We start from the raw sequence: 18,942 nt of genomic DNA, 5'->3' as shown, positions 1-18,942 counted from the left end.
CCCCCCCCCCCAGGGGCAGGGTCGGAGGACGAGACGGGGGGAGGTGCAGAGGAGGCTTGTGGCCCCTGAGCAGGAGGACTAGGACGAGGATGTGCCTGGACCGGTGTTTGGACTGTTGTCAGGGTCATCCTGAGAATCGAGCTGTTTCCCTTCAGGTCAGGTCTCCTGGTGGGTCAGGTCAGCAGTCCTTGCCAAGGCTCATGGCATCCCAGCCAGAGAAAGCAGGCCCCAGTCATCGTGGAGGGAGCCCAAGCCGATCACCCTCTGACACCGGCATGATGGTCAGTTCAGTTGACTTGAGTCATCAGGATGAGGAGGCTGGGAATCTTTTCTTCTGGCTGAGGGAGGGGGCATCTGGAGAAGGAGGCCAAGGCAAGTCCGTGATATGAGGAGGGCAGAAAGCAGTTCTCCAGGGATGAGGGTATTGGGAAACCTTTCTGAGGATAGAAAAGATGGAGCAATCGTCTCCCTAAAGATGCCATTGTTTCCTACCATCTGAGCTGACTTTCTGTGTCTTCTTTAGGGGCAAAAGCGAGGAGGTCGGAGGGGATCGCCAGTCCCTCGGGCCAGCCCACGTTTGGCTGAGGCCCGGCGAAGAGGTCGAGCAAAGAAATTGAGTCAGGTGTTTGAGCAAGATCTGGTGACCAGCCTGCAGGATCTAGTGAGTTTGTGTCCATTCCCTTAACCATCTCAACCTAGGGTACTTGGGCCTCTTTTTCATTTCTTACATAAGACTTTAGGTGACCATCTAAGGCACCTTTATCCAACTCCTTTCAACCTCTTTAGATTCAGGTTTTTCAGTCCCAGTTGGGGAAACAGGATCTCCTTAGTGGCCAACCTTCTCAACCATTTCTTTTCTTCCTTTACTGTTCCCTTCTAGGACCTTGAGGCTGAATCAGCAGTACCCTCAGGGACAGGTCTGGTGCTGGACGAGAGAATGGGTGGTTTCCACTGCCCCTGGGATGAAAGGTGAGCCAAGAAAGGGGAAAGAGAAAAGGGTGTTCAGGCAGAAGACAAAAGGAGACTCAACTTTTTCACTTTATGATTACCTTAGTTTCCCTGAAAGACCAGAATGCCTTCAAGCTGTGCAAGACCAACTGGCCAGGGACAGTCTGCTGGAGCGGTGTATCCACATTGAGGTGAGGCTAGTCTCACCTCTTACACTCTCATTGAAAACAAGCAGCTCACTGCTTACATCTCCATCCCGTCCAGGGGTTTCTCCCCTTCGAAATTGTCAGCAAACATTAAGTGCTTCCCATAAAAGACTCCTTTCCTGTATTTACTCCCACAGGCCCAGCCAGCCACACCCCAGGAACTGCATCTTGTCCATAGGTGAGCAGAAAGGGCTACTAAATCCAGCCCTTCCTTCCCTTGGGGTTCTTTCTTGGGTAGCATCAAACCTTCTAAGACTGTAGAATCCTATATCCACCTTTCTCTGGAATAACAGCCAAGAATACGTGGACCTGATGGCCTCCACACCACAGATGACAGAAACGGAGCGTCAGGCCCTCTCAGACACTTATGATTCTGTTTACCTGCACCCGGTGAGCCAACAACCTCACACCAAGCTGCCTCTGGGAAATTGACGAGAATAGAAGAATGCAGATCCCAGAAACTGCCTGGCAGCCTGCATGCTTCCTCTCTGCCTTCCCACTTGTTCTTTGTTTCTTTCTACTCTTTTTTTTTATTTTTCTCCTCTTTCATCTTTCTTGTTTCTTTCTCTTTTTGTGCCTTCTTTCTTCTTTGTCTTACTCTTCTTTTCTGTCTTCCTGTCTCCCTCCCTCTCCTGCCACCCTTGTCTATTCTCCCCCCACTCCCTTTCTGATCTTTTTCTGGGTTCACACTGGTCTCTTTTTCCTGTTTTTCACCCCTCCAAACCTGAAACAGAACTCATTCCCTTGTGCCCTCTTGGCTACTGGGGCACTGCTTCGGCTGGTGGATGCCTTGATGCTAGGCGAGATCCGGAACGGACTAGCTCTTGTCAGGTAGGTACTGGAGAGGGAAGGTGGAAGGCAATATGAGCCTGGGCTCCCCTCATCCCTCTCTTCCTCATCTGAGGGAATTTGTCTCTGTGTCCTCTTGGGACCTCATGACCCATTTCTGGAAATGGAAGTTGCTTCACATCATTTCTAAGCCCCATTTGTGCTCTGGCTTCACTGCCCATCCCTGTACTATTAATATTTACTATTATGTACTATTACTATTACTATTTGCACCATGATGTTGATATAAGATGTAGGGGTTCATTGTTGCTTTTTTTTTAAAAGCAAGTTCTGCCTTTAATCAGTGCCTAGATCCCCTCTCATCTTGTGCTTGTTCTTCTGGTCCTAGGCCCCCTGGCCATCATGCCCAGCGTGAGAACATGAATGGCTACTGCATGTTCAACAATGTTGCCATTGCTGCCCGCTATGCCCAAGAAAAGCACCATGTCTCACGGTGAGGCTAAGGGCAATGTGGGCTTTCTGGGGAATCTGCTCACCAAGACTGCCCAGTGACAGGCCCCTGCTTCTCTGGGCAGGAGGTGAACTCTCAGGGGACCTTTTACCTTTTTCAGGATACTCATTGTAGACTGGGATGTCCACCATGGTCAAGGCACACAGTTCATCTTCGAGGAGGACCCCAGGTATGTTCAGAGTGAGCCCTCTCCTTAGTATAGTTAGAGGGCTTTGAATTCCTTTCCCTGCTGCCCCAAGCCCCTCCACTCTAAAATCTTCCTTTTCCTTCTCCAGTGTCCTCTACTTCTCTGTTCACCGCTATGAGCAGGGCCAATTCTGGCCTCACCTAAAAGCTTCGGACTGGCAGGCAGCAGGCAGTGGCAAGGGTCAGGGATACACTGTCAACGTGCCTTGGAACCAGGTCAGGCCCCTAGCACTTGAAGAAGGCCCTGGCCTAACAGGCCTTCTCAAGTGGCTACACTCATTGTCCATTTCTCTGTTTTGCTGTGTCTCCCTCCCTAGGTGGGGATGAGGGATGGAGACTACATCAGCTCCTTTTTACATGTGCTGCTGCCCATCGCGCTAGAGGTAATGCAACCTGGTGGGGCCCTTAAACAGAAGAGTGTTGGGTGACCTAGTAGTGAGGGCTTGAATGCAGAAGCTGAGGGACCAAGCTAGAGTGCTGAGGTCTGGGAAGGAGATGGAGTCTGGCTTCAGGGGACTGAGTGGGGCAGAGCTGAGGGGCATGGTAGGCTTCAGTTTGCAAGGGTGAGGAAAGATTGGAGTGCTAATGGTAGCAGCAACAGACCTTTCTGGAAGGTCATAGAGAGGTTTCGTAACTGAGACAGCTGAGAGGGTCAAGGGGACATGGGAGGGTTGGAAGGGTGAAAGGAGTGGGTCCTCAGTTCCTTTGCCTCTGCTTGTCCAAAGGCATCTAGGATCTCAGCCCTCAGTTCATGAGGAATGAGGGCAATGGGTCAGGAGGGAGGAGAATTTGGAATGCTCGGGACCTTGGCTGGTAGGGTTGGGAGGAAGGTTGCTTGAATCCGGTGTGAAGCCTGGTGGGGAGAAGCTATATAGGCAGGGCACAAAGCCAGGCTAATGCTCTTCTCTTCCATCTCTAGTTTCAGCCTCAGGTGGTTCTTGTGGCTGCTGGCTTTGATGCCATGCTGGGGGACCCCAAGGTAGGCCCCTTGGCAAGGAGGGACAGACTGGAGGCGAGGGGAGGGCAGGGCCACAATCTTTGGGTTGCTCTCATTCACCCCTGGCAAAGTGGGCTGGGACCTAGGACACAGCACTTGGCTCCTCCCTCTTTCTTTCCCCAGGGAGAAATGGCAGTCACTCCAGGGGGGTTTGCCCACCTCACTCACTTGCTCATGAGTCTGGCTAAGGGGAAGCTGATTCTGTCTCTGGAGGTGAGAGATCATTTTGGTGTCTTTCACAGTCTATGTGTTCGTCCATCTTTCCCCTCTCCGTGACTTCCTTGCATTTACTCACAGAACTGCTTTCCTGCCTTGCTCAGTGGACCTAGGTATAGGCCAGGGCCTAGTCAGGGTGAAGGCGTTCTAGGGGGCGCCTGAGAGCCTGTGCTCCCCCTGCTCCTTCCTCCTCTGCCCTTTTCCGTCTAATGTCCCTGAGCACTGTTTTCACCGTATTCCTACTTTCATGCTAGGTTCCCATGAGACAACTGCTTTACCTCCAAGAGTGTCCAATTCCCTCCGTGATTCTTTTCCTTTCCCTCTCTGAGTTGTGTCTCCCTCCCTCCAGGGTGGCTACAACTTGTGTTCCCTTGCTTTGGGGGTCAGTGCTACTCTCCAGACCCTCCTGGGAGACCCATGCCCCATGTTGGCCACACCTTGTGCCCCCTGTCCCAGGTGAGAAACCTCTGGGGGGTGGGGAGGAATGTGGGGGGCTGTTACTTGAGATCTGGGTGACCTTCGGGGATTGCCATCAGTAACCTAGAGGGTCCCTTCTGTCTCAGACATTCTCTGGTTTTGAGTCCCTTGTCCTGCCTTCAGCTCATGAAAGCATGGGACTAGGTGATGTCCCACCCCCTTCAGCTCTGATGGCTTCTCTTGTTTTTCCAACCGGCAGTGCCCTGGCTTCTTTGTCCTGTACCCTGGCTGCGCAGAGACCTTTCTGGAAGGTCATAGAGAGGTTTCGTAAGTGAGACAGCTGAGAGGGTCAAGGGGACATGGGAGGGTTGGAAGGGTGAAAGGAGTGGGTCCTCAGTTCCTTTGCCTCTGCTTGTCCAAAGGCACCTAGGGTCTCAGCCCTCAGTTCATGAGGAATGAGGGCGATGGGTCAGGAGGGAGGAGAACCAAAGGATTCCATTGGGGCTAAGGCTGGGAACAAGTGGACGTCTGTGGGACAGGCAGCCACTTCCCCACAGAAGCAAGCATAGTGGAGAACTCAGGACTGGGTTCAAATGGTGGCTTGGCCTTGGACAAGTCCTTTTCCTTTTCCAGGGCCTGCTCAAATCTTTTCATCCCCACCCCTGTCGGACAAGGAGAAAGAGTACAGAGGGGTGACCCTAGGCCCCCCACCCAGTCGTGAGGCCCTGGGCCTGCCCCCGCCTCTGAACCGAACGGGCTTGGTATATGATGAGAGAATGATGGAGCATTTCAATATGTGGGACAGGTACTGGGCTTGGATCGCTGGCTGAGGGAACCATTTGCTAGGGGTCACATGACCTCCCTTCCCTTTCATGACCCTCTCTGGCCCTTCTCCAGCCACCACCCCGAGCGGCCTGAACGCATTGCCCAGATAGCTCAGCGCCACGCGGAGCTTGGGCTGACCCCTCGATGCCTCCTTTTGCCTGCCCGCTCTGCTACAGACCATGAGTTGCTGAGCTGCCACAGGTAGCCCCTTGTTCACTCTGTTCTCTCCTCTCCTCCATCCTCCTTTTTTCTCTGTTTTCTTTCTTTATTCCTGTCCTCTCTCTGTTCCTTGACTGTCTTCTGTTCTTTCCTCTCCATGCATTACTTATTCCTCTTCCCCACTTTTTCTCTCTTTCTCATATCAAGTGAGGAGTATATTGATCGTGTTCGGACCACGAGTGGGCTGAAGCCTCGGGACCTGCATCGGGAGGGCGAAAATTACAACTCCATCTATATCTCTCCCCACTCCTTTGTCTGTGCCCAGCTTGCTGCCGGAGCGGCTTGCCGTCTGGTGGAGGCCATCTTGGCTAGGGAGGCACGTAGTGAAAAAGAGGGCTCCACCTATTTGGGGGTGTGGGATGGGATAGCATTCTCATGGTGTGGTGTGGTGTGGCATGTTGTAACACAGCTTGGCTCCAGGGTGGGGTGTGGAAAGAGGAGGCATATAACAGAGGGCAGGAAATGAGGTAATCCTCTGCCTTTTGGCCTCAGCACAGGTGCAGAATGGGCTGGCCATTGTCCGCCCACCAGGCCACCACGCTGAAAAAGATGCCGCCTGCGGTTTCTGCTTCTTCAATTCTGTGGCCATAGCCGCACGCCATGCTCAGGAGGTGGCAGGCCGGGCCCTCAGGTGAGTACAGCTGAGGCAGGGAGCTGGAGTGAGTGAAAGGAGTGCTGTTCACCTTCACTCTCAAAGGCAGGGGTTTTTAACCTGGCCTCTGGAGAGATGTGGTTCAGTAGAATTGGTAATCCTCAGGCCACACAAAAGCTGCTGAGTGCTTGGTCTAAGGGGTGCTGAAAGGAAAGAGCTGGGGTAGGCCTGAAAAAGTGGCTCCCTGTCACCTCTTACAGAATCCTGATTGTGGATTGGGACATTCATCATGGTAATGGAACCCAGCACATGTTTGAGAAAGATCCAAGGTAAGGCTTGAGGAAGGTCAGAAATCTCACAGGGAGGTGCTAGGACAGGGTTCAGGTCTGCCTCTGCCTTCTGACAAGCTTTTCCCTGGGTAGTGTGCTGTACGTGTCCTTGCACCGCTATGATCATGGCTCCTTCTTTCCCATGGCTGAGGATGGTGCTAGCAGCTTTGTGGGCCAGGGCCAGGGAGAGGGCTTCAATGTCAACGTGGCATGGAATGGGCCCCGCCTTGGAGATCCTGACTATCTCACTGCCATGCACCATGTTGTGATGCCCATTGCCTATGAGGTGAGGTTGGCAGCAAAAGAAGATGGTTGGGGAGGTGGCATGGCCTGTCCTGGCAACAGTATCCACCTGAGAGGCCGAGCAAATGTTTCTCGTGCTTTGATTGTGTTGTAGTTCAACCCTGAGCTGGTGCTGGTGTCTGCTGGCTTCGATGCTGCTCAGGGGGACCCACTTGGAGGCTGCCTAGTCTCCCCTGAGGGCTATGCACACATGACTCACCTGTTGACAGGGCTGGCTGGTGGCCGCATTGCCCTGGTTCTTGAGGTACAATTCCTGCAGGCCTCTCCCATTTCCTTTCCCTATGGTCTTCCCTCCATCCTCCTTACCCATGACTCCAGGTCCTCCATGTCCCCCTACCTTTCTTCTCCTCCCTCTAGGGTGGCTACAACCTAACATCCATCTCAGAATCCATGGCTGCTTGTACCCGGACCCTTCTAGGTGACCCACCGCCACTGTTACCCTGGCTTCGGCCTCCGCTGCCTGGTGCCTTCCTCTCACTGGCTAAGGTTGCCCAGATCCACCAGAGGTATTGGCAGAGCCTTCGGCTTCCTGGTGAGCAGAGCTTCGGGCAGGGCCTTGTAGGATCCCACAGGATGGGAAGATGATTGGCTTCTCCCCATTCCATTCACTATCCAGCAGTAGAGATGGAGGTGGAAGGAAGGGAGACCCAACTGGAGCAAGCTGAAAAGGAGAGTACCCTGGGCCAGAAGTTTCCAGAAGAGAGCCTCCCAGAAGCATTGGCTACAGGACTGAAGCTGGAGGAACGGCCTCCATCCCCTGTGCTCCAGGAAACCCTAGGCCTGGAGTCCCTGCGGCTCGAGGACCCTGAAGAGCCTGGCCTGCTTGGGGAGGCAGCAGGGGGAGGGGGCCCGGCCACTCCCAGCCTGCTGATGATAGGGGACCAATTTGATGCTGAGGGGGTGAGTGTGTTTCATCCCCAGACCCCAGCTGATGAAGATGTGGCAGGAATCCCACCAGGCCTGACCTTATGGCTATTTTAAACAACCTTGTAGGCCACATTCTATGCTGTAACCCCACTATCCTGGTGCCCACACCTGGTGACTGTGCGCTCGGTGCCTGAGGGAGGCCTGGATGTGACCCAGCCATGCCAGGACTGTGGAAGCCGCCTAGAGAATTGGCTTTGTTTGTCTTGCTATCAGGTGGGCCAGGGAAGGTGGTATGGAGTGTGCATGGCCATATGTTTAATGGCACTAGAGGCTTGCTCTCATTCTTATGGTCGCCAGGGGGTGCCACAGTGCACAGAGTCAGGAAGTCCCCATCTACTAGCTCTGGTTATCACCAGGTCACTAGGCAGGTCACTTCATCTGTGCCTAAATTTCTTCACCTGTGAAATGGGAATCATGATGTGCCTGCCTCGAAGGGTGGTCATGACACAAAAGGAAACATTGGGAAAGGGCCTTGATAAATGATCATCCCTTCCCTCGCTGGCTGCCTCTAGGTTCATTGTGGACGCTACATTCAGGCTCACATGCTGCAGCACCATGAGGCTTCAGGCCACCCACTGGTCCTAAGCTATGCCGACCTGTCAGCTTGGTGTTACACTTGCCAGGCCTATGTGAACCATGAGGTGAGTCCCCTTGAAGTGGCTGCTGGCTCCCATGGGCTGGGCATCAAGACAAGGCCTCCCTCAAACTGTCTGGCCTTTGTCTAGGTTCTGCTGGAGGCCAAGAAGACTGCGTACCAGTCCAAATTTGGGGAGGAGATGCCAACATTGCCATGACAGCTGATTGCCCTGTGGTTCCTCCTATGCTGCCATTCTAATTCCTACATCTCTCTGGCAGACACTGGCTTCCTTAAATAAAAGAGAAAATCCAAAGACACTTGCTTCCTTACCCACCCATTTTGTAGTTGATGGCGGGGAGGGGGCAGATCAAAAGTGCCACCATAAGATAGCAATCTTTTTTTTTTTTTTAAGCAATCAGGGTTAAGTAACTTGCTCAGGGTTACACGGCCAGGTGTTTCTGGGTGGGTGCTAAGTGTCTGAGCCCGGAATTCGATCTCCAGGTCATCCCGACACTGGAGTCGGTGCTCTTACTCGCTGTGCTACCTGGCCGCACCATAAGATAGCAATCTTAATGCAAAGCAAACTGGCGTCAGGACCCCTGGGGAGCTGGTGTGGAAGAGGCTATTTCCAGGAAATTGGAGTGAAGTTTGAGTGAAACCCAGGAGGACCTGGAAAATGTCTCAGAGGTTGGCAAGGGGACCAGAGATGAAACGGACTCTGCTTTGCTTGCAGGGGCAGGAAGGAGGCTGTTTTATTAAGCTTGGGTGCTAAGGTGGGGATAAACATGCATGATGGAGGGGAGAGACAGGAAACAAGGAGCCTTAGGTCACTCTGGCCAGTAGTGTGTGGTGCCAAGTGGCACCCCACGTTGGAACTGAGCCCTGCCCTTGGCTCCTGAGGCCTCCAGGCGGTTCAAGTGCAGTAGCGCAGTCCCCTGCGACATGGGAGCAAGACCTGGCCCCAGGTCCCGGCGCAAACGACGATGTTGTGGGAGCCATGGTTCCCCCCAGATCAAGGTGGGAGTGATTCGGGTCTTTGACATCTTGGCCGATAGCCGGCTCATCAGGAATCTGTGGGCAGAAAAATGCAGAAGTCTTCAGTGCCACTAATTCTGCCTCTTCCCCATGCCCATCCACCTTCCCTCCAGTGGTACCTGAGTAATGCCTGCTTGGAATCTGCTGCTTCATCCTTGGCCTGGGCCTTGGGACCAAGTACCACTGCCTCCTCCATGTTGACCTCAGGCTCAAGATGGGAGCTGCCCCACAGGTGCAAGAGGAGCTGGGCCAGGGCAGCAGCTTCAGCCTTGGTTTCCCGTTCCCACTCTTGCCACCCAGCCTCTGCCTTGAGAAGCCGCTCTAGGGCCTGGGCCAGCAGGGCTGCCTTGGGGGAACCTGGTGGCCAGTCCAACTGCAGGGCCCTTGCCATTTGCCCAAGGTTCCAAGAGAAGGGCAGGGTCCGGGGCTGTGGGACCCAGAAAGAAAATGTGTTCAGGGTCCCCATTTGTAACTGAAGAACAAACATGTTATCAAAAAAATCTAGAAGGCATTTAAAAGACCCAGCTCCTGCAGCCATTCCCTGAATATCTACCATGTGCGTGATAATTGGCCATTGCCTCTTGGCTGCAAGGCAGCCCATTCCACTCTGGGTTAGCTTTGAGGGGAAGTTTTTCCTGATGGCAAGCTTAGATATACCTCTGGACCTACCATCCATGGCCCCTGCTCCTGCCTTCGTTACAAGTGGTACAAATCCAATCCTCCTTCATGACTGCCCTTTAGGTAAAGGAAGACAGCCAAGCACATGCCCCCTCTTCAGTATTTCCTTTTCTGGACTATTTGATATCGGTTCTTCAAACCGAGACACAATTCTTTGGTTTGACATGGCCAGCTGGATTCCATCTACCTGGCGAGTGTGCTTCTTAAACCTCCCCATTTCTAGGAAATCTAAAAATGAGTGAATTTTCATGTCATTGCAAACATGGAAGTGTCGAGCTACCAACTATTTGTGGGGAAGGGAGATGGCTTGAAAAGGCTTTGGAAGGTCTGATTTAACCATGACTGGCGGCCCCTCCCCCACCTCCGTCTGAGACCACAATGCCTGCTTTGAGACTACACCAAAGGATAGGCACAGTCATAGCTTTGTAGCTCTTTGCCAGATTGCTAGTATTGGGAAGGTTCTCTCTGTGCACAATTATTTATCCTCTTTCTATCCAGAAATGACCTTCAAGACCATAGAGTCCAACTCCAATTCCTCTCATTTTACAGGTGAAGAAACAGGCCCATGGAGGGCAATTGACTTGTCCACGGTCACAAAGACAGAACTGGGTTGAAATCCAAATCCTGAGTCCAAGGCTCGATTTCTTGCCCATGATTTACCTCCTTTTTCAGCATATTACAATCTTGAATCATTTCTGTGAGGACTAGAAGCTCCCTACACACAAATCTCCCTGCTCAGGTGTCTTCAAATGACTCAGTGGGGACTTTTTCTAAGTCGTTTGTACGGTCCAGAGACTTCTTCAAAGTCCACCAAATGGCCACTAATTTGGCTGAAGGAGAGCCTTGTGCTTTGGCAGAAAGCACCTTTTTCATGTCAGAGACAAGACAAAATTGATAGTTGTAATGGAGGAGAAGGGTTAGATTTGGAAATGGATGTGACAAAACTTTAGCACAAAGATATTAACAAAACTTACATGGAAAAACAACCCAACCAAATCAAATTGCTTAGTCCTTGAAATCTCCAAGGCCATCGCAGAAGCACAGCCGCAAGGACGAGGCCCTCAGGAGCCACAAGCCTGGTCTCCAAACTTGCTGGCTCCCTTTCCCCACCCCCAATACACACCAGTTTGGAGGAGCTCCAAGGAAATGGAGCAGGATGAGGAGTGTGGGGGTGGTTGCAGCAGGGACTAGGGGATTGAGAGACATGCTCTGCGCTGCCCCAACCCCTACCCCCACCTGGCAACTCCTGACACCATGTCACACAACTATCCACAGACGTGTCCTGACCATACATAGAGACACATGACTCCACACAAAGCCACAAGTGTGATCATGCTAGTCATTAAGACACAATGAAACAATCGCACACAACCATAACATCACAATGGTACAAAGGCCAAATGTCTAAAGAATTATCACCCAAAGACTTAACCCAATCACACACACATAGTGTCACACAAAGACCCAAACATATCCAGCCCAGCCTTTTTCCTTTCCTCCAGGACCTCGGACAGCTCCTCCCTCTGCTGAATCCGGTAGACGAGTGATGGCAGTTGCAGGAACCCTAATCAGATATTCTCCTCCCCCAACCATTGCCAGGCACAATCCCATATGGAGAAGACCTGATGAATACCTGCACAACAACATCTCCATGGGTTGCTGTTGAGAGGAGCAGGACTCCAGCCCAAACCAAGGTGACCAGCAGTGCCATCCTCCTCCTCCTCTAGCCTGTGGCTTGCTCCTCCCTCCCTTCTTCCTTTGCTGTCAGCGCAAGCGTGTTACTTCCTCCCTGCAGTCCTGTGCCAGCTTCTAATGCACATTCCTTTCACCTTTCTTTCTCTTAAGGAAAAAGGGATCTTAGGGTCACAGAAGGTCAGAGCTGGAGGAGACCTTAGCAATCATCACATCCAACCCTCTGATGGAAACTGACCCCAGGGAAGGGACTCTGCACTCACAATTGCAGTTAAAGAGGAAAGGTGGTCATTTCAGTCTGACCTGAGCTCTGGCTTTCAGTGCGATTCACCTGTCCCACATCCCCAACACCCAATCCTTTCTATTCTTCCTTCAGGCTATGGCCTTAAACCTCTCCACCCCACTGCCACCCCCAGTCTCCTCCATTTGATCCCAGAAATAATGGGGTAAAAATGGAGAACTTCGATGTCAAACAACAAATATTACATCCCAAGGAATTGTGGCAGGGAGGCAGAACCTATTTCTTGGGCATGACAAATCAAAGGAAATAATGGAATATGATCTTTAAAGCAATGCTTCTTATTTCCAATAAGATTGGAGGTGAAACAAGGACTGTTACTCAATATTGTACTCTTGCTTTAGCAATAAGAAAAAGAAATTAGAAGAAACAGCAGATGATATGATGGTGTACTTAGAGAATCAACTAAAAACTACTTGAAATATTTAATAATTTTAACAAACTTGCACAATATAAAATAAACCCACTCAATCATTGGCAATTCTATATACTACCAACAAAACCCAGCAGCAAGAGATAAGAAGAAATTCCATTTAAAATAACTGTAGACAATATAAAATATTTGGGAGCCTACCTGCCAAGGAATGTAGTCAAGAATATGAACACAATTACAAAATATTTTTCATACAAATAAAGTCAGCTCTAAATAATGTAAAATATTGGTTGCTCATGGGTAGGCTGGGCTAAAATAATAAAAATGACAATTATACCTAAATTAATTTATTTATTCAGCACCATACCAAACAAACTACCAAAAATTATTTCATAGAGCTGCAAAAAAAGAGTAACAAAATTAATCTGGAAGAACAAAAGAAGGTCAAAAGAATTAAAAGAAACTCAAGGGGAGGTGGCCTAGCCATACCAGATCTAAAACTGTATTATAAAGTAGCAATCATGAAAACTCTTTGGTACTAGCTAAGAAATAGAGTGGTGGAGGAGCAGCTAGGTGGCGCAGTGAATAGAGCACCAGCCCTGGAGTCAGGATGACCTGAGTTCAAATGCGACCTCAGACACTTAACAGAAAAAAAAACACCCCCCCCCCCACAAAACTAGCTGTGTGACCTTAGGCAAGTCACTTAACCCCAATTTCCCTCCAAAAAAGCAAAAACAAAAAAGATATAAAGCTGGGAAATAATTTTTTCAGTAAGTATCTCTGATAAAGGCCTCATTTTTTTTTGTGCTTTCATGCATATTTATTTCTTCATATATTGATATACATGCATATCCACATGTACACATATATGTCCACAAAAGCAAATCACTACCTGCAGTATATCAATATATTATTGCATATTATATGTATATATACAGATATGTACATATACTTATGGTGATGAAATTATATGTATTTAGAATTATGTAGTTTTGAACTGATTATACTTGTGTGATACACTTTAGTCTGTGAGGTGGTCCAGGGAAGAGCCTGGACCACCTCACTAGCCTTAGCAGCTAGTTTAAAAAGCTAGTTTAAAGCTGCTAGCCTTAGCAGCTGTTTAAATGCTGCTCCCTGCTTTATAATGCTTTGAGGTTTTTCCTGTAGAAGCTAGTCGGATGAAAAGTATTTAAGAACATCAACAGTGGACTACAATGGCATTTGCATCCTTAATTATTGTTAGATTCATACCTTGGCATGTTGTAACCCTCTTGCTGAAATATTTATAATTGCCTGGTAATGTGGGAAATAAACAATTTATTCTGATTATCTATGTTCATGTTTTGATAGGAAAAAGAAAACTATAAATGACCAGATACTAATAAGATCATGGGCTGTTCCTACCTTGTCATAAGGGCTACTAACAAATATTTGCCTCAAGTCTTGGTTATCCAAACATTCCTTATGAAGAGTGGTTGAGTGGGTTTGATGTCTCTAACCTTGCAGCAACATTTTAGTCTATTGTTCCAATGATGGACATGTAGAGTAATACAGTCCAAAGCCTTCAGGCAATGTAGGACTGGAATGGAATATTTACTACTTGTAAAGCATGTTGTTTCTGAAGCTTCTAATTTAGGCATGCTTTGGTAAATACAATCATCATAATGTGGTGAGATTTCACCTCTAATTTTCAATTGAATGATTGTGTGATGGTGATTATTTTCAGCCATTTATAGAAAAATGGGCAAATGAACCAAAAGTATTGCTTAGCCTTTTAAAAATACAGTATGAAAGAAAATATGTTTTTGTACAATAAGACCTCTAAGCTTATGAGGGGAGAAACTGTGATGGTAGTAAGCAATGATTGCAATTTTAAGACAGCAAATTTTACCTTTTAACTTTTCTATAACACAACAAAAAGGTTTACACATTGGCTTAATTATTATATTTAACACTAAATGTTTTTATTTTTTAAAATTCATCTTTGCTGGATGCAGAAGCACATTGTCATAGGTTCTACCTGGAAACCTTGGGATACCATTAAAAGGGAAAGGCTTTACTGTACATCAGAATTGTATTAATTTGATGAAGTTATTCTAAAAGATTTCACTATCCATATCTCTCAGCATCTTTTAGTTGGTAAATATTCATTAAGAAGAAACTATGCTAATGTAAATAGGCTACATAAAACTCCAAATAACAAAAGAATACAATGAACGTTGTAAAACAAACAAAACCCTAGCATTCCTTTCCAGACCACATCACAAAATTAACCACTGATGTTTTTTTGCTACAACAGCTAGCCATCGTGCTATTCACACCTGAATGTTGAGAGAGAAGAGACAAAAGTTTCTGTCCAATGCCCCCTCTGGGACGTCCCCTATAGAAATCCCAAGCAGCCTCTGGACTTTCAGAATTTCAAAGGCAGCTCTTGACAAGTATCCTGGTCATTGTTGTCATTGCTATTGTTGTTTTCTTTTAATATCCTTTGTGTTTTGATACTGTTTCCCTCTCATGGTAGAATAGAAATTCTCTCTGGATGACCTGGGCAAGTCATTAACTACAGTTTGCATCAGTTTCTTCATCTGTAAAATGATCTAGTTAGTTACCAGAGAGGGAAGCACCAACATCTGGGTTTTCAAAGCCAGGGGGCTCAACAGCTGTCCAGAGTCTCATCTGGAAAAATCACACAACTCTTCCTAAAGTGAGCCCCCAAAGACCTCATTTCTAAAATATATATATAGGACAGAATCAAATTTATAAGAATACAAGTCATTTCATGACTGATAAATGGTCAAAGGATATGAACAGGCAGTTTTCAGATGAAGAAATTAAAACTTTCTATAGTCATATTAAAAAAATGTTCTAAATCACTATTGATTAGAGAAAATGCAAATTAAAACAAATCTGAGGTACCATCTCACATCTATCAGACTGGCTAATATAACAAAGAAGGAAAATGATAAATGTTAGAGAGGATGTGGGAAAACTGGAAAACTAACACATTGTTGGTGGAGTTGTGAACTGAACCAAACATTCTGGAGAGCAATTTGGAACTAAAGGGCTATAAAACTGTGTGTGCCCTTTGACCCAGCAATACCACTACTAGGTCTGTTTCCCAAAGAGATCATAAGAAAGGAAAAAGGACCCACATGTACAAAAATATTTATAGCAGCTCTTTTTGTGGTGGCAAAGAATTGGAAACTGAGGGGATGCCCATCAGTTGGGGAATGGCTAAACAAGTGGTATACAAATGTAATGAAATACTATTTTCCTAAAAACCACAAGAAAGAAGAAACAGACAAACAAAAAGAGCAAATAGCCTGCTTCCATCTGCATTCAGACTCCATAGTTCTTTCACTGCATGTAGATAGAACTTTCCATCATGAGTCTTTTGGGGCTGTCTGTAATAAGAATGTAAATTTTAAAGATCTTCCCTGCCCCTAGGCTAATGTGCACCTGAAGCCTGGGGTGGGGGAGGCTTGTTTTTCAGTAGATACTTCTTGATTGGCCAGTGAGTCAATAAGGTTGTTACATTCTCTGAGCCAGGAGAAGGCTATATAAGCCCTGATGTGTAGCTTTGTTTTTGGGACTCACTTTGAGAAGTGTTCTGTGATTTGATCTGAATTATGGGAAGCTGTTGTTCAGAGTCCCCCAGCTTTGAAAAACCCAGAATGTGGAAACCCAGATGTTGACTGGGTATGGATGTAATGGTTGGACAGTTTGGAAATCTGTCTACTTGATGTTTCTGTCTTGATAATTATGCCTGTATACTTTGAGGTTCAGGGTGCTGACCTTTTCTCCTGAACAAGGTAAACGATATATGTCTGACTGATTAAAGTAAGCTTGTTAACCCATTTTGAGTTGCTTTCCTTTGTCAAAGCAGATCCAAGAACCTGTGGTAGCAGCAAACCCTGAGGACGCTTGGGGTGCTTGCTGCTACACTGTCTTAGATCCTTGCATTGCTGAGAAGAGCTAAGTCTATCAAAGTTGGTCATCACACACTGTGGCTGTTACTGTATACAATGTTCTCCTGGTTCTGCTCACTTCACTCAGCATCAGTTCATGGAAATCTAGGTTTTTCCAGAATCTGGAAAGACTTTCATGAACTGATGTGGTTTCTCCCATTAGTTCTAATACTTCTTTACAACATGACAGTTGTCATTGTAATAAATTGTTCTCCTGATTTTAATCATTTTACTTTATCTCAATTCATACTAGTCTCCCTTGATTTCTGTGAAGCCATGTCCTTCATCATTTCTTACAACACAATAGGTTTCCATGATTCATGCAGCTAGGTGGCACTGCAGTGGATAGAGTGTCAGGCCTGGGGTCAGTAAGATTCATCTTTTTGAGTTCAAATATGGCACCAGACGCTTACTAGCTGTGTGACCCTGGGAAATTAATTTAACCCTGTTTGCCTCAGTTTCCTCAACTGTAAAATGAACTGGAGAAGGAAATGGCTAAGCACTCCTGTATCTTTGCCAACAAAACCCCAAATGGGGTCACAACGAGTTGGATATGACTAGAAAACATCTGGGGAAGGCCAGGTAACAAGCCTCACACTTCCCAGTTTGGTTTGGTCTGTTGTGGGGAGGGCAGCTCCCCAGCCTCCTTCCCCTCCCCCTCCCCCTCCCCCTCCCACCTTGGGACAGATCAAGGCCTCTCATGTCATCTGGGAAGGAAAGGGGATGGAGAGAGAAATCTTCCCTCCCCAGGGCCAGATCCATATACTATAATTTGTTCAACCATTCCCCAATTAAATGATGCCCCCTTAGTTCCCAGTTCTTTGCCATAAATATCTGTGTACACATGGGCTCTTTTCCTCTTCCTTTAATCTCTTTGGGGTATAGACCTAGTGGCAGTATCACTGGGTCAAACGGTATGCACAGGTTAATAGCTTTTGGGTCATAGTTCCAACTTGCTTTCCAGTGCATTTGTTGCCTGTTTTCCCCCAGCCCAAGTTGTGAAAACAGCAGAAGGACATATGAGGACATACACTCAGGCTAGATACCCCACCCCCAACCCCAACACAAAGTAAGCAGAACACAGCATTAACATAAAGTCCAAAATAAAAATGAAGGCTGGAAAAATGAGCAAAGAAAAAAAAAAAGAACCTGACAATATGGAGATACTATGGTAACACCGGCAGTCGCATTCTCATTTGATTTTTAGGAAAATTATTTTTGATCTTTTTAAAGAAACTTGTTCTTTAACACTTCCAGGAATTCTTGTTGGGCTTGTGTCTAATTGGCATTTTTTTTTTGAGGCTTTGAGTGTAGATGTTTTCAAGTCATTGTATTTTTTGTGTGTTTATGTCTTGAGCTTCCCTGTTACCATAGTATCTCCATATTTTATTTTTTCAAGGTTTTTTTTTTTTTGCCTTTTGGTTTGTCTCTTCTTTCATAAAATGACTAATATGAAAGGTTTTACATGATTGCACACATATAATCTATATGAAATTGCTTACCATTTTAGGGAGGGGGGAGGAGGAGGGAGGAAGAAAATTTGAAACTCAAAAAAATTTTTTTAATGAATGTTAAAAGTTGTCTTTACATGGAATTGGAAAAAATAAAATATTATTTAAAAAAGAAATCCAAGCTATCAATAACCAAAATGCTCTAAATCACTAAAAATTGGAGAAAGGCAAATTAAAAATAACTCTGAAATCCCACCTCACACCCATCAGATTGGCTGAGATGATAAAAGGGAAAAATTATAAATGCTGGAGGGGCTATGGAAAAAGAAGCACTTTAATGTACTGTAGGTGGAGCTGTGAACTAGCCAGCAATACAACTACTAGGCAACTACCCAATTCAACTACCCCAAAGAGATAAAAAATGAGGAAAAGGACCCACCCATTTGTACAACAATATTTGTGTGGTGGCAGAGAATTGGGATCCGAGGGAGGGCCTAACAATTGGGGAATGGCTGAACAAATTGTGGTATATTAGTGTGCCGTAAGGCATGATGAAGGGGGATGGTGTCAGAGAAACCTGGGAAGACTTGCATGAACTGATGCAGACGGCAGTGAGCAGAACCACAAGGACAACCTGTATGCTAACAGTGAGAGTGTAAGGAAAGCCTTAGGATCTCTGATTCCCATAGTGACTGACTACAATTCCAAAGGACTCATGACAAAGCCTGTGATCCACCTACAGACAGACAGCTGACTTTGAGGGCTGAGACGACTTTTTTGGGGACGTGGCCAAACGGGGATCCAAAGCAGGCAGGGTGAATCAGTGTGGGCCAGTTCTGACGTCAGAACAGAAGCGGTGGGAAGGCGTGGCCTCCCCACTCAGGGCGAGCCCCGCCCAGCGCCTTGTAACGTCAGCCCGCCCCGACCCAATCGGGCTCGGGGCCCAAGTCCGGGAGTGCTCGCGCGTTGGCTGGCTCTGACGCTCCTCACCTCCCGCTCTCGCAGCTAGGGCGGAGCAGGCCTTCCTGGCTCTCTGTCTTCGCAACGCTAGGTCCCGGCCCCTGCCCCGCCCTGGCTCTCGAACCCGGCGAGCTCCCAGGGCTGGGGCCGGGGGAGAGAGTGTGTGCGCGCAGGCCCAGGCCCTCTGCTCCCAGGTCGAGGCCTTCTGGACCCGGCTTCGACGTTTATGAGATAAGGCTAAGGCCCAGGCCGAAACACACGCTCGCAGTCTCTGAGGGGCCTAGTGCTGTAAGGCTCGGGGAGGGCTGCGGAACAGCTCAACGGCCTGCCGAGCCAATCATACAAGCCTCCCTCCCAGACTCCTCCTCCTCCGCCCCGCCCCCTCCAGGCTCGGTCTATCTCTGACGGGGCGTCAGCCCCCCCCCCCCCCCCCCCCCCCCCCCCC

At 47.9% G+C, this 18,942-nt stretch overlaps 3 protein-coding genes and 1 long non-coding RNA gene across 6 annotated transcripts in view; 3 read left to right on the top strand and 1 right to left on the bottom strand.

Annotated features, from left to right (window-relative positions):
- The window catches only part of LOC138177203 (cyclin-dependent kinase 20-like), a 14,525-nt gene extending 14,443 nt beyond the window's left edge, over positions 1-82 (top strand). The window contains exon 4 of the mRNA XM_069108264.1: positions 14-82. Coding sequence (XP_068964365.1) covers positions 14-82 — 69 coding nt within the window. The remainder of the gene's footprint in view (positions 1-13) is intronic.
- On the top strand, positions 7-8,359 carry HDAC6 (histone deacetylase 6). Of its 2 annotated transcripts, none has more exons than XM_069108187.1 (27): positions 7-281; positions 524-661; positions 881-969; positions 1,055-1,139; positions 1,292-1,332; positions 1,448-1,544; positions 1,888-1,985; positions 2,332-2,436; positions 2,555-2,623; positions 2,730-2,856; positions 2,958-3,023; positions 3,560-3,619; positions 3,761-3,850; positions 4,203-4,309; positions 4,530-4,597; positions 4,904-5,075; positions 5,168-5,296; positions 5,462-5,630; positions 5,812-5,945; positions 6,167-6,235; positions 6,329-6,521; positions 6,633-6,782; positions 6,896-7,070; positions 7,158-7,438; positions 7,532-7,678; positions 7,978-8,106; positions 8,191-8,359. In XM_069108187.1, exons 1-27 carry the CDS (start codon positions 90-92, stop codon positions 8,257-8,259), a joined length of 3,249 nt encoding a protein of 1,082 aa, XP_068964288.1. In that variant the 5' UTR covers positions 7-89; the 3' UTR covers positions 8,260-8,359. The 2 variants fall into 2 exon arrangements, with proteins under 2 accessions (XP_068964288.1, XP_068964287.1); XM_069108186.1 differs by having other exon boundaries at positions 7,155-7,438.
- Positions 8,360-8,481: 122 nt separating this feature from the next.
- On the bottom strand, positions 8,482-11,540 carry LOC138177164 (uncharacterized). 2 transcript variants are annotated; one of them, XM_069108199.1, is made up of 3 exons: positions 11,389-11,540; positions 9,197-9,504; positions 8,482-9,113 (listed from the first exon to the last, which is right to left on the bottom strand). In XM_069108199.1, the coding sequence occupies exons 1-3, from the start codon at positions 11,464-11,466 to the stop codon at positions 8,870-8,872; spliced, it is 630 nt and encodes a 209-aa protein (XP_068964300.1). In that variant the 5' UTR covers positions 11,467-11,540; the 3' UTR covers positions 8,482-8,869. The 2 variants fall into 2 exon arrangements, with proteins under 2 accessions (XP_068964300.1, XP_068964299.1); XM_069108198.1 differs by lacking the exon at positions 11,389-11,540 and having other exon boundaries at positions 9,197-9,785.
- Positions 11,315-13,444, top strand: LOC138177165 (uncharacterized). The gene is made up of 2 exons (XR_011172447.1): positions 11,315-11,449; positions 11,601-13,444. It is a non-coding gene; the product is annotated as an uncharacterized lncRNA (long non-coding RNA).
- The last annotated feature ends 5,498 nt before the right edge of the window (positions 13,445-18,942 follow it).

Source organism: Petaurus breviceps, unplaced genomic scaffold (genome assembly GCF_028583685.1).
Source record: "Petaurus breviceps papuanus isolate PSGF00001 unplaced genomic scaffold, PetGlider_PUasm1.0 90333, whole genome shotgun sequence".
NCBI classification, from domain to species: Eukaryota; Metazoa; Chordata; class Mammalia; order Diprotodontia; family Petauridae; genus Petaurus; species Petaurus breviceps.
This window is presented reverse-complemented; position numbering and strand designations above follow the sequence as displayed.